This window comes from Trematomus bernacchii, unplaced genomic scaffold (genome assembly GCF_902827165.1).
Source record: "Trematomus bernacchii unplaced genomic scaffold, fTreBer1.1, whole genome shotgun sequence".
Classification (NCBI taxonomy): domain Eukaryota; kingdom Metazoa; phylum Chordata; class Actinopteri; order Perciformes; family Nototheniidae; genus Trematomus; species Trematomus bernacchii.
In genome coordinates, this window is record NW_022987828.1 from 1,616,187 (window position 1) to 1,631,545 (window position 15,359).

Consider the following 15,359-nt stretch of genomic DNA (forward strand, 5'->3'; position numbering starts at 1 on the left):
TTAAGTCCATTTGTCCGGCCTAAGCAACCATCAGAGGGATGTTGAAGTTGAAGAATGTGATTGTGTGTGTGTCTCACCTCTAGCACCTTCCCCGTGATGAACTGATGACACGCCTCACACTGAACTCCAAAGTGGATCTGGTAGTCCTTCTCACAGTAGGGGGCGCCATCCCTGAGAGGAGACAGACAAATAGAAACAGCAGGGACTTAGATCCTAGGAAATTTCATATTCTGTGTGAGCATATGGTGTAAACATTACTAAGGCCTGTAATTAAGGTGAGTGTGAGCCGCTTACTTGCTGATGTACTCCCCGGTCAGCACTTTGTTGCAGGCCTTACACTTAAAGCAGCCCAGATGCCATTGTTTGTCCAATGCTAGAAGAGCCTGTCCGTTCTTAATGTCTCGACCACATCCTGCGCAATCTGCGGAAAACAGCAAAAGTTGCTCAAAAAGATGAAGTGTTCTTAAGTTAACAACTACAAGAAAATACAATTAGGATTAGGAAATGCCTAAAGAACAAAATACATGCTCATTTGAAGATGTTTCTTGTGAAAATAACAGTATTACACAACAAATGTTTATAATAGCATGGAGTGAGACGTCTTGTCAGTTCTGACCCAAGACACTAGATGGTGACAGAGTGTTACCACCAACGTTCTGACAGCTGCCTCTTTCTATCATCCACTGCTCTCCCACCATGGCTCTAAAAGCTCACTCCATATCCAAGTGGGATCCCGAGGCTTTAAATGTGCAAGGGCTTGGTTTCTAAACCTACAATCTTCCTGTCATCTCTTCTTTAATGAATAGAGGATGAAAGCAACACAGAGCCCACTGCAACCACAGGGGACGATAACTACGTAAGGCATAACGAGGCTGCGATGGCGACGTGAGGAGAATCAGCATGCCTTATTCATAGGTGACCTTGTCTAAAAGCTCTTCAAACGCCAACAGAGATACCAGTGGGGGGAAAGAGAGTGATAGAGAAAGAACAGGAAGAGGAAGAGTGGAAAAAGAAAGAAAGAAAGTGATCAGAGGAGGGGTTTGAGGGCTGCACGTTCGCTGTGCCAGAGGACAGGAAATGCATGGACATGCATTATTTAGACAACTTAGTCATAAAGGAACATGGCTGGTCTAAGACAAGGCTGCGAAAAGGAGAGAATGAATGATACCTCAACATTATTCAGTCCTTAGGCATAACTGGGTAGTGTGAGAGCTACTTACAAGGTTTTTTCTCTACAGTTAAGTGGAATTGTTGACCAACTGGGATACACAAATTACCTCTTAACATTAACCTTGTTTTCTCTTAAAGGAATTGTTTGACGTTTGGGAAATTCCTTATCTTACTGAGAGTTAAAAGGAGAAGGACAATGTTATGTCTGTCCATTTAATATAAAGGTACAACCAGCAGTCACTTAGCTTGTATTAATACAAGCTATGTGACAAGCTATACCAGCACCTTAAAGACCAACTGATTGAAATGTTGTATTTAATACGTTTGCTAAGCTAAGCTAACTGGTGCTGGCTTGAGATATTTGCTTTATCTGGGCAGAACACTCAGAAAGAAAGCAATAGTCTATTGAAAGCTAGAAGATTTCCCAAAAACCTCTTATTTTAAGTATCTTAAAGCTTGGAAAACTCATCACTGAGTGACATTTTCAATTACAAATATTATTTTATCTGCACTATTTTATTAAATGAAAATATTCTAGATGGGCCTCATTGTAAACACATTCTGCCCTACATTTTAAGATCTTTGAATCGGCGAAATGCAATTGATTTAGTTTTTATTTGTGTATAGGCCTATGCTTATTTAAATTAATTCCAAACTGAATTGTAGATTACATTGCAACTTTGGACATGGAAAGGCCGATACTAAATGCATTTTCCTTTGAAAATAGAGTAAAAAAAACGAACATACTGTCCTCCCCTAGTATTCAAAGTCATGTTTTTTTAGGTTTGAATGTTTGGATGCACAGCACTTGGTAATGACTGTGTTAATGAATCCAGATTTATGGCAGTTTTAATTAAATTGTTGGCAAGCTTGCCTGATTTAAACCTGAATACTATTCTTCACAGCGCAAATATCACAGTTGAAGTGACTGGGCAACAGCTACATTAAATACCATGCATGAAAATATGTGTGGAAGACCAAATACCTGTACCCTCATGTGAAAGCAAATGCCTTTCTGTGCATTAAACCTGTGTGCATCTTTCATTAGACAATGGTGACTTACTGCTGGAGCCGAGGATGTCCTTTGGTCCCGGAGACATTGGCTCCACACAGTACTGACACAAGCAGTCCTTCCCGTTGAAGGTCACCCTGTCGCCGGCGGGGAACGGTCGTCTGGAAGAGGGGTGACATTAACAATTGGTAAACAAGACAGGAGCTGTGCCCCCGTGCTAAGTGTAAGAGTTTATGAGCTGTGGCTTGTAGTTGACAGGAAGACATGATGTGGATGTGTGTCAACACTCAGCGCCTAAGGAGGATATTTAATCTAATCTGATTACACACACGTGACACACAGCATGGTGCATTGTCTCAGGGAATTCTCTCTGTCACTTCACATGATGATGAGCAGAATTTCATTTTATTATGTTGGAAAGCTACACATAATTGCAACACTGTAAGATCTAGATAACTTCACAAAGTAGCATGTGTGGGGATTTTGGTTAGCATTGATAGACATATTGGAAAACAATGAACCTGAACAACAAAGATATGTTTTTTAGTGCTAAATCAATCCGAAAAAACGGACATACTTTCAAGCCCTTTACCTTTCTGACATACCTGTCAAAGGCACAATGAATAGGATTATACATTAAAAAAACAATGGATAGTCTATACAAAATAATCAAAAGAGTTCATTCTCTGGGTTGATCAGTGGTTTATCATCTTTATCGTCTTACTTGCAGATGGTGCAGACAAAGCAGGCAGGGTGGTAGGTCTTGCCCAGGGCAGTGACCACTTCCCCCTCCACAAAGTCCCCACAGCCATTGCAGCGGGTGCCGTGCATGCGTTGGTAGTCCAGCGTGCACAGATAGTCTCCATTCTTCATGAAGAACCCCCCCTGGGCGAGGTCACAGCCACACACTGTACGGGACACACATTAGCGCTGTGTGAGTCAGATCATTAAATGCTATGCCTATACAGGATAACAGAAACAGCATCCAACCACCAAGCCACCCAACTCTTCCTCACATTAATGGCTTTGTTCATACTTGCTAGTCTTCAAGGGTCACTGAATGCCTAAAATCAATGCTGAGAAATATGTTTTAACAGCTGTGTGCATTACAATGTGTAGTAAAACGTGAAACTCCTTTCATCAGTGCTCACAGTCTCAATAAGAGAGACCCTGAACCTCTCTCTTTGAAGGAACTCTGCATGGAGGGCTTGTGTCAATTAATCATCAGCACTACTACTGCAAGGTCTTTTCATTGTCAAAGTTCTCAATGGAATAACAATGACATAATAGTAAAGACCAAGAAATGGCTTTGATCTGATTCTGAAGATAACTGGCTCTAAATACTACCTACTTGATAGTCTGTCTCTAACAAGCTTCCTTCTATTAAAATCTAACCTTGTCATCTACAAACATGAAAGACTGTCAAAGGCAGAATTACTCATTTGGGAACAGTTTTTAATAATTGTAAGGTTGGTGTGATGCTGTTATCAAGTATTACTGCTAACCATATTTAAAGTTTACTATATATATGTGTATATATATGGCAGTGCTAGCATGCTGATGTTTAGCACATACGTCTAAGAACTACTATGAGTGTGGCACTTCCTGTTTACAGGCTGCGTCTGTGGTGTGATGAGGTTGATCGAATATTGCAAAAGCAAAGCAATGTGGTTCCTTGACAAAAAAAGAAACATTTTCAGAGTTATTTTCTTGTTAATTAATGACTTGAATGTAAGAGAATTTCGGAGTGCTTTCTCGTAACTTTTCCCTATGGATTTTTCTCGAAATATCAACCCCCTACCCAGGCTCCTTGTCCCTACAATTGCCCTGATATGCTGTATTATAAAGTGTTGGACTAATACTAATTGAACAATAGTGATATTGCAATTGATCCATTTTACAGTGGTTAGACATTCAACCCAACATGGTGGTGCCGAAAGAAAAGTCATTAGGATTGTTCTTCTGGAAACAATAAATCTTAACAAAAATGTAGAGCCAATCCATTATATATTGTTGATCTGATTCGGACCAACAGACAGACCCAACATTGAAAAAAACATGTTCTCCCATGGTTCAACATATTTTGTAGTGCTGATGTCATGTAGCCTAAGGTGTCTAATTTATGGCTTAAAATATGGCATATTTTTTACGTGAAATTCCCATGATTTTCCCATTTCATATGACTCACTGTCTCCATATGTTGTGTTAACTCCAGATACAGTTTGATCACGATCCAGATGTTAGGCGTGTCTGCAGTATTTCAACCACATAACGATCACATGTGCCATGTAGTCCATTATTCCAGAACCGCAGAGTAAGGCTGGGATCGTAGTAGCCTTTTGAAAAGGGCCACGGCTAAAAGGGAAAATATTTTGATGCCTGAGACCAGGGCACCTAATCATTCTTATGCAATGAGCCAGGCTAAATCCTGGGGATGAATGGGTGCGGGTGAGGAAGAGAATCAGATTTAATTGCATTACAGCTCAGGGCTGATGAGATTAGCTTGTAAGCTATCTGAGTCAAAAGAAAACCAGCAATGGGGATTTGGTGGCCTTTCATTGTGAAGTCTGACCTTAGCTTTTCAACAGATGCATGCCATTAAATCAAATGCCTCTTTGCAATTTATCCAATTAAATTGACGGGAATTCAGGGAAATTGAAAGGTTTTTCTCTGATGCATTTCGGTTTAGGGTTTGTTGGCCAAGGAGGTAATATAAATGTCAAAAGTGAGCTCCAGGGATGACATCTTTTTTAATTCCAACACAGGAAGTTAAGTTTTATCGTACTGGTTTCCTTAGAAGAAGAAATCATTAGATTTCAGATTATTTGGCAAATAAGCGCTGTGGCAAAAAATATATACTTTCTAGTTACACCTTTGTTAAGTAGTCTATCTCCTCATATTAACACAATTGTATAACTTTTGAAGCATTAATGAAATGGCAAAAAGTAAAGAGTAAATTCACGGCTTTAAAAAAACTTAAACACATTCCAAGGCTGACAACTAAGCTACATATAGACTAGTGTTTGGCGTGATGAAGAACTGCTGTTTTTGAGCCACATATAAGCTTCTGAAATGAAGAAGTGTGGTATTTAATGATGTATTTCATGCCTTAGTCTTGTCTTAGTCATGTCTTTTTTTTTTTACTTTTTAACTTTAAACATGATTTTAAGCTTCTTACCAAAAACCAATTCATAAAAATACATTGACTTTAAAACAAGGAAGCGGAAATGCTAAAATGTTAACTAATTTCAGTGTTTATACTCATTCCTTCAGCTCCTAATAAGCTTACCTGACTTGACCACAACTAACAATTACGGTAATTAGTCTTACAAGTTGGAGAATCACATCAGCACATACAGTATACATTTAGAACAAGGATTAGCATGGCGTGTCTGGAAGCAGTTCTTGTGTATTATTTGCAACCACTGACTTGTGTGCACGAACACACACATACACTCCACACCACCTAGGCATGTATATCCACTTGTAAAGGACAGATATAGGTCTTAATCTTAGCGTTTGCTTGTGTGATCCTGTGGCCTTGGTGACCTAATCTACCTCTATAACAGTGCTCCTGTCACAGATCCAAAAGGTCTTCAGCAGAGAAGCTTCAGCCTACAAGGCTGAGGCTGCTTGATGGTTTCATCGTAATCAGAGATCCATCAGTAAGTGGGATAAACGAAGGATTTGCACTGTCACTAGTCAGAACAGTCTCGATGATACTTTAATTAAAGTATGAGTGTCTGAGAAGTGGAGATGAGTCATACCACCGTGTACCGTACCCCCTTCGTTAGAGGAAGATGGGAAGGACAGTGTAGCCTTTAGGGACAGCTCCTATCCAACTTGGTGTGATGTGGATGCTTTTTGGACAGTTGGGAAAAAAAACTATTTCCGTTGCGCTTTGGTATTTTGTTTTGAAAAAACTGAAACGTTGACTTATGTCAACAAACTGTGTTAGGTTGGTTGAAAGCAATACTATTAAGTTGGTCTTAATATTTAAAACGTATTATTATCACATTCAACTAACCTAATACAGTTATGTGAAATCTGTTGACATAATACATTTCATTTAAGTCAATGTTTGAGTTTTTTCAGTATTAGGAACCATTACACATTATGACTCTTCTATACCTTTTGCAAATGGGAGCATCAGATTTAGCAAAAATTAACTATATTTACTAGCTGCATGTAGTGAATGGAAAGAGGCAAATGTCCTCCTACTTTAACAGTATGAAACTAGCTGAATAATAAAACTTCACACCTTAGCTGCCAATTTTCCCACAACCCCCACCTAATTATTTCCAGTTTAGGACAGAAATAAGCTGTCTGATGACTCCTTTAAAAAAGAAAATCACACTTAGTTACTAAAAAACAGTCTTTTTGATTTTAACATCAGGGTTGTCTCACATTAAGTAAAGCTGAGCCAAATCAAAACCAGTAAATACTTCCCATTCAACACTGTTTAAAGACATGAAATGGCCGTACCTTTACAGGTGAAGCACTTTAGGTGGAAGTGCTTGTTCTGCACCCGCAGCACCTCGCCCTTACATGGCTCCCCGCACTTGTAGCACTGAATCAGGGGCTTCTCTGAGGAGTGGTGGTGTGTCTCCTGCGCACGAGCCACTGCAAAAGAGGAGACAAAACCATTACTATCGAAATGTGATGTTGATGAGTCATCATGGTCGCTCTGTGCAGTTTTTGTAACATTGCTTCCAGTTTTTTTTTTTTAAACAGTTGTGTTCATGTGAGGACACGCGGTGAATCTGCAGCATCACACAGACCCCAGAGATGAAGACCTACTGCTGAGAGCCTGTCAGGGTAAAAAAAGAACAACATTGAGCAGGACAGCACAACTTGGGGTTCTCTGCCCAGACAGGCTCTCTAGAGATCAACAACCTAAATATAGTCTGTCTTGATAAGTGGAGGATGGAGAAGCAAAATGCTGAGGGGAGCAGGGCTTGGTAAATGGCACACTAAAAGGGTATTGATAAAATCAGTTTCACTATTGAGTTTTCTTTCATTTTATCCTCAAAGGAAAAAATCAAAGGCCATTTACTGTCTTTGCCTATGCTGCCAGTAATCATTTTGCAGGGCATGCTATATATGGCTTCTTATGCCATGTTTAGAAGGTAACTTTTTGTGTCAAACACTTCTGTCCTATTCTTCTATGCTGATGTTTGACAGTAAGCAGAGCATGGCACTCAGATGAGATAACAATAAAACAGAGCAGGCCAAATGTTTGCTGTGTTTGAATAGCTCGCTCTGTGGAAGTTGCAAATCAGCAAATGAAATAAATTGTTCTAAAAAGACTTCCCGTAAAGGCCGTTATATTTCCCAGCTACACAGCCTGTGTGCAGATACAAGAAAAGCAAGAATAAGACCTATAATGGCACTCGAGACTGCGGACCTCTGCCAAGGCCATTTCAATAAGTGAACAAGTATGGGTGTATCCGCCTTTTGATTCGGATCTGCTTCAAAATGTAATAGGTTCTCCCTTGGCCAATGCCTTTCACCTGGCCATTAGTTTTTGTGTAATCCTACTGACAATCAGACAAACACACCAACAAGCAAAAAAACTAACAATTTCAAAAAGTTAGATTTTCTAGTAGCAACTTACACATATGCACAATAAAAGGGTTACAGCCACGCTAGGAGCTTTGAGAGGATGTTCTTAGGCACAGCTGTGCTTTGAGCTAAAAGCTAACGTCAGCATGCTAACAGGCTCAAAAGGAAAATGCTATCACATTGAAGTTGAGCAGGTGTAATGTTACTATGTAAGCAAATTTAGTTTTGTTTGTTAGCCTGCTGATGTTAGAAAACTGCCATTAAACACAGGTAATGGCAGAAATATAAATAGTTTGTTGTAAAAAAAAAACAATCAAGTTATGTTGACCTAATAGCATTGGTTAACCGTGAGGATGAATGGAGTATTTAGACCACATTTCATGGCATACAATCCAATAGTTGTAAAGACTGGGACCAGGAACCATGAATGTTCTGTGCCAATCCATCAAGTATATGTTGAGATATTGTACTTGATAGATGGAAATGTTTACCTATTGGTGGCGCTAGAAGAAAAGTCGGAGGATCCCTGGTTTAAGTAGTGGACCAACAGAACAACATCTCTGCCACACTGGTGCCGCCGACATGGCTACGAATAGTATTAAATAAAGATTTAGACATCACTTTCTTTTTGTGTCAATCGGGACAGCCTTGATAATGATAAAAGACAGAAACTCCATTATCAACTTGCTTTATCTCTGAAACAGCATCAAGTGCAGTGGCGAGCCGTCAGGGCCCTCTAGGCCCTCTCTGAGGGCCTAAGATATTCAACAAAATAATATTAAAAAATATTTTTTTCCTTTTAAAATATAGTTTTAGTTATAAGGTCCAATGGAGGTCCCCCGGAAAGGGAGGGACTTCGCCTCTCAATAGAGTGGCGAAGTTCCTCCCCTTCCGGTGGATAGATAGATTCTATCTATATGGCGCTGATTTTAGCTATCTCTTAGTGGAGGAAAACAATTGTGACATCACTTACGCGACTCTGGGATTTGTAGTCTTTCTAGTTACGTATTTTTCATATATCTTATCTTATATTTCAACAGTTTTACAACAAACTGTGACTTTTTTGACATGGAAATGATTTTTTAAGATTGACAAACATCATATGTGTAATTCATGGCACAATTCAAACGGGATCGAAAGATAAGTTTTCTCTCTCCATTGACTTCAATACATTATTTTTCCGAAATAAGGTCCCATGGGGCGGAAGTAGATGGGCGTGACTTCGCCACTCTATAGTAACTGAACGAGAGAGTAATGTCAACTGACAGTACAATTGACCAATCATATCTTCCCTCTAAATGGGTGGGTTTTATTTTCGCGGACTTTATGACAAGTTCCGCCCGCTGTGAAGCTTTTCTTGTTTCCATAGCAACAACAACTTCCTGTCAACAGCGTAAACTCGCCTTCAAAATAAAAGCATGCCAAATTACACTTAAGATATACAACAAACACAATGCAATATCCTTTTCAATTTCAAAGAACACAAATTGGGTTATTTAAAGGTGTTGTTTTGTGTGGTAGAGGGTTGCTGTCATTGATGCGTTTTGCACCCCGGGCCGTTGTTTTGATATTCCGCTGAAGTATACGCTGTGACGTAATAACTTTTTTTTTTTTTTTTTTTTCAAGGGAAGGGGTGGGGGTCAGTGGGGGCCTAGGTATAAAAGTCACGGCTCGCCACTGATCAACTGTTATCCTTGGATCAGTGCAGAGCCGGCCCGACCCATTAAGCGACATAAGCGGCCGCTTAGGGCCCCGCAGCCACTAAGGGCCCCCTAGCAAAAAATCTTTAAAAATCAAATAAAAATAAATCAAATAAAAAAAATAATCTCAGTACACCGTCGCCGTGATAAGTATGTTTAATTAATTTTGTTAATATGCCCAGATTGCCTACTCTCAAAGTCATGTATTATATTATTGAGTTTATAATATAATACATTAACCGTGCTTTACCTGAACCTCATCATGACACTAGAGAGGACGGCAGCATTGTAATTTCCCGTGTTCAGTGAATGCAACAGAGGCAAGACACCAGACCAACCAGAGAGTTGAATGGAAATAAACATCTGTCTTATTGGCTGACAGGTACCTATCCTGTGAGCTGGGACAATGTTTAAAATAAACTGTCAGTCGGACTCAGAGTTTTTGAATATGGACATAAGAACATTTTTTCTTAAAAAAGACGACAATTCTCAAGTGGTGGCTCACACAACAACCCCAGAGCCACCACTTGAGCCAGGTAAACAAGGTATGTAAATGTCAGTAAACTTCCAAGTTATGCGAACATGTAAGCAAAGCATAAATTACAGCTACGTTGACGTTACTTTGAATCGCGGGGGTAAGCTAAACCGTTAGCAAGTAGCTATAGCTAGCCAGATATATTAAATAAACACTTTGTCATACAATCTAAATGTAATGTTTTTTAGCGTTACCTGGTGACTTCAAAGAAAGCTCTCTGGGAAATGTTGACTTACTTTTCGACAGGAAGCTAGAAGCTACCTTACAGTACACAGTTGATCCTGAGTCCTGTCAGTTAAAGTGTTTCATAGTTAGCTTAGCTAAGCATCAACCATGCTTTTAACTTCAATATTTAAAAAAAAATCTTCCCGGGGGAGCATGCCGCCTGACCCCCCTAGAGGAGGTTAGGTCCACTGTGTTTAGATGCTTATTTATACAATATGTGTGCTGTATTATTGTGTTGCATTGTTGGAGAAGCCTGTGACCTAAGATTTTCAATGACATAATTACTCTGTAGCTATGTTAGTTTGACAATAAAGAACCTTGAACCTTGAACCTTATGCTAACATAATAAGACAAAAGTTGGTTCCGTGTTGTGTGTAGTGAGAACGCGCTAGAGTGAGGGGGGCCCCCAAGCCAAATATCGCTTAGGGCCCCCAAAAGTCTAGGGCCGGCCCTGGATCAGTGGCTTGTGGCCTTCTCCAGTAGAAACTTTGGGTCCCTGACACAGACAGACATTAATTCAGCCGTACTGTACGGGATGTAAATACTGCTGCAGTGCCGCACTGCACACAGTTTATCGGCTGTTCTGAAACCAGCAGATTATTTCACATTCAGGAGCATTAACTAGCAAGGCAGCCCCTTTCGCTCTCATTTCCTCTGTCTCTCTCTTTTTCAAACAAAAATACACACCCACATAAACACACACACACATATTTAATAAAGAATCCACATGAAAAGATCTTGCTCTTCTGCTCTGCAATAAATCATTAGTCTGCAAGGCTAAAAAAAGACACCACCAAAGGCACAGAAATAGCATCATGCTCAATCGATGATCGACCAACGAGAGACACTATTCTGGATTATTAATGACTTGGCCTACCTTGCATCCTTCGTACCAACCTCTATATTTGCAGAGGCTCTCTGATATAAGGGGGTGGTTTATTTCCAGGAAATGAGTCCTCAGAACATTGTATTTTCGTTTTGGTTTGTTAGCATGTTTGTCAGGTTGTCAAAACAATTACTGAAAAACTAGAGACCCTATTGTAAAATGGGCCCAATAATCCTAATTTTCAGGCTCATAATTGTATGTTGTGCCTCTACTGTGACATGTTTACTTGCTTTATTGTTCAAAATGCTCTTTATTTTAGAGCCCAGTCTGCTCTGATTTGTTAGCTGACCGGCCTTGTTGTGATTGGTCAACCGCTTAGAGATGTCCTGCCCCTTAGCCTATCATGTACATGTGTTAGAGCACTAGTCAATAGAATCGTAAGAGTTACGTAGTGATGTCACAATGTCGCGGGAGTGTGTGGGAGAGAAACTCCTTCTGGCTTGATTCTAGCCTTTGCGGACCATTTACATGCACACAAACCAATAGATCACACTACAGGGTAGGGAGAACACTAAAAAGCATTATAGGGTGCCTTTAATACACTTTGTAGAAGGTTTTTTCACTTACAGCAAAGTCCTTGGCCTTCTAGTTGTCTTAAAAATACATCTAAACAGATTTTGTTTTTAGGGCCAGTCTAACATCTCCTGTGCCAATTCTTTAGGAGACAATCCACAGTGCATGAATCTTTTCATACTTTGGATTGAAAAGTAAATCAGAGAATTTGTGAAAAACAGTGAACAAGGAGACTGGGAACAGGAGGGAGGCAGGAAGCATGGTGTGTATGAGAAGGTGGAGGATCGGCCTCCCTGGTGTCTCTGATGCAATTACACTCAGCAGGACAATGAGTCATCTCTGGGAGAACCAGACTACTATGACAGAGGGATGAGTCTCAGCAGCTCTGTGTGTGACATTGCACCTCCATAAAAAAACACAGGCCATCTGGGTAACTGCACTCTGCTAAAATATTCAATCCAATGAGTCTTTTAATCCTCAGTAACACATTTCTTCTTAAAACAATGTATGGGAAATGAGTTAATCTTGTAAAAACTATTGTTATATTTGTAATTATTTTTGTTCAACCACTATTTGTATCAGCAATGATAACACTGTGGGCAAATAAAGTAGTTGCTAAGATTTGGAAACATAGACATTCATACAACCAAATCCGACAAGACAGGAAATGATGATACTGTATTTGGTAAAAATACAAAGACATCTAGCCTGCACATTTTAGGGTGTACTTTCAAGGAGTATGATAGTGCCAAAAGGTGACCTACAAATATTTGACCTACAAAAACTAACATTTAGGAAGCCATTAAAATCCTTTGAAACATATTTTGATTGTATTATATTAAAGGTGGGGTAGGTAAGTTTGAGAAACCGGCTCGAGATACACTTTTTGTTATATTCCATGGAATGCTCTTAACATCCCGATAGCAATGAATATCTTAAGTGCTTTGACAAAAAATCCATAAAAAAATGTCATCTGTGGAAGCCGTAGTACTGTAAAAAGCACGACCAATCATTTTAGCCGGCCCGGCTAAAATAACTGGATGGCCTACCTGCCTGTCAGCCTTCCATCTGTGCACAAACTTATCTCGTGCCCTCATTGGTCATGTGCGCGTTTGTGTGTGTTGGAGGAGGGGCTCTGTAAGGAAGTGGGAGATTTTTTCCGGCTGTGTATTTTCAAATTCTAGCACACTCGAGCTGGTTTCTCCAAAATTACCTACCCCACCTTTAAGAAGATAATATTCAGCTGGGGAACACAGGACTCAGGAAAAACTGAAACTCTGCGGACTTTATTTACTTTACTTGTGTCACTCACTCCTGCTTTGACATAGGAGCCTCACAACATTCCTTTTACTTAAACACATGCATATTTTTTTATTTAACACTTAAAGAAATAGGGAAAACAAAGCAAGGTTGTTTCACAGACAGGCAGCCCTACAGTTAGGAGTGCTCCAGCAGCTAGCTTAGCATTGGTGACTGCACACTGTTTTACAAAACTCTCGACCTGAGCTATGGGAACACACTTTCAACTCTAAACAAAACTAGGTTATTCCTGAAGGCATTGGCTGAGAAAGCATAAACTTTTGAATAAGACGACTTTTCCCTGCTTCCAGAATCTCTTCCTCTTCTCAGCTCAAGCCTCTGCGCTAAGCTAGCCAGACCCAGTCCAGTCTGTAAAGACATCAAACCGATACCAAACAACATCAACCTCAGGGTAAGGCAATAAACAGATTTAACCCCACTTGGTAAAGTATCTAAGTATCTTTAAGTAAATTAATGCATTTTAAATAGTAATCCTCTACACTAATTGTTGATCACTAAGCAAACAGATTACTAGAGCGTGTCATAATCTTTAGTTAAAGGTAGGGTAGGTAAATTTGAGAAACCGGCTCGAGATACACTTTTTGTTATATTCCATGGAAAGCTCTTAACATCCCGATAGCAATGAATATCTTAAGTGCTTTGACAAAAAATCCATAAAAAAATGTCATCTGTGGAAGCCGTAGTACTGTAAAAAGTACAACCAATCATTTTAGCCGGCCCGGCTAAAACAACTGGATGGCCTACCTGCCTGTCAGCCTTCCATCTGTGCACAAACTTATCTCGTGCCCTCATTGGTCATGTGCGCGTTCGTGTGTGTTGGAGGAGGGGCTCTGTAAGGAAGTGGCAGATTTTCTCCGGTTGTGTATTTTCAAATTCTAGCGATCTTGAGCCGGTTTCTCAAACTTACCTACCCTACCTTTAATCGTGTCGTCAGCAACAAAATTGAGATTCTTCACAAAGTATAATGCAAAAATAATCACGTTAAATCTTGTGTTTACAAGAGATGTGTTCATAAATGTTTTGGAAAAGAGTAATTCAGCATGAGAAATGCATAAAAAAATGACTTTACTAAAGATTGAGAGCTTTTTATGCATGAAAGAGCTTCCTGTTTCGCATGAAAACAATGCTGATTATAGAGGTGTCAGTGAACCAAAATGGTTGCAGGCTCTGAATACAAAGCAGTGTTAGAAGAAACTAAAAGACTCTGTAGATCTGATGGGAAGAAGAGCAGTGTTTACCAGCTAAACCTTTCAAACATGTAGGAATTTTATTCTGTGTTCATATCAAATTACAGATTGATTATGTCTGTATTGTCAACTTACTATTTTTAACATTTCATAGAGTGTTGGGTTGTTAACCCAGCATGGAAAAGTCAACACTGCTAACGTCACAAGGTTGACAAAAATCCAAGACAGATGTTTGAATCCCATGCACAGAGGATCTAAAAAAAATGAGCTCTGGATGGGAATGTATGAGCGCTGCTGCTGTGTGTTTTTCCAGCCTTACCCCGCCTCCTACACTGTAAGTGTTTGCCTCAGCAGTGGCTGCACAGAGGGAGAGAGACTGTGGCAAAGTCAAGCAGAAATGTGTACTCTACATGGTGTTTCATGAAAATGAAGAGGCCAACATCAAAATAAATGTCGAACTCGCTCAAAAGGATTCAGATTCAGCCATTTAAATGACTTGTTTGGACATAAATCCATTAGTGAGGTTTCTTTCAAACATTAAGCTGGCGTCCACACTTATAACTCCATGCTAACAAAAGCATGACTACAAGCTTTGATACAGCAATAATGTGGATTTGAAATAAATCCATTAGCGAGTCTTTTGGGGTTCTTGTGATAGCAGAAAAATGGCGCTTGATTTGCTAGAATGTATATTATATAATGCTATAAATAAGCCAGGATGCGGTACATGAAGCAACCTCAGCACAGAGCAACTTACTGTGAAATATACAGTAGTACAATTTTTCCGACCGCTGCTCACATTCCTCATTCTGGGCTCGATGTGTTGGCTGTGCTGACAGAGTGATCTGTCCTGCCTCATCACCAAGGGATAAAGTGACTGATATGAGCCTGCACACACAATGAACACACACACGCACACACACACACACACACACACACACACACACACACACACACACACACACACACAAACACACACACACACACACACACACACACACCACACACACACACACACACACCACACACACACACACACACACACACACACACACACACACACACACACACGGTGCTTAGGGAACAATAACTAGCAGAGCATCCCAAAGCTAGGCGCAAAAAAAAAGGGGGCTGCTCTCTCCACCTCAACATCATACCCACCCCCCACCAATTTAAGCAGAGCCTAGCTGCGTTGGCAATAATGAAAGGCTGTAGATGATACTCTGGAGGGATGTAAAGAAGGCCA

General features: G+C 40.0%; 1 protein-coding gene across 1 annotated transcript in view; it reads right to left on the reverse strand.

Moving 5' to 3' along the window:
- Positions 1-15,359, reverse strand: part of ablim1a (actin binding LIM protein 1a) — a 46,048-nt gene that overhangs the window by 18,448 nt on the left and 12,241 nt on the right. Inside the window, exons 2-6 of the mRNA XM_034152714.1 lie at positions 6,668-6,805; positions 2,907-3,090; positions 2,234-2,343; positions 295-421; positions 78-171 (exon numbers count right to left, since the gene is read on the reverse strand). Of these exons, the coding sequence (XP_034008605.1) occupies positions 78-171; positions 295-421; positions 2,234-2,343; positions 2,907-3,090; positions 6,668-6,805 (653 nt within the window). The remainder of the gene's footprint in view (positions 1-77; positions 172-294; positions 422-2,233; positions 2,344-2,906; positions 3,091-6,667; positions 6,806-15,359) is intronic.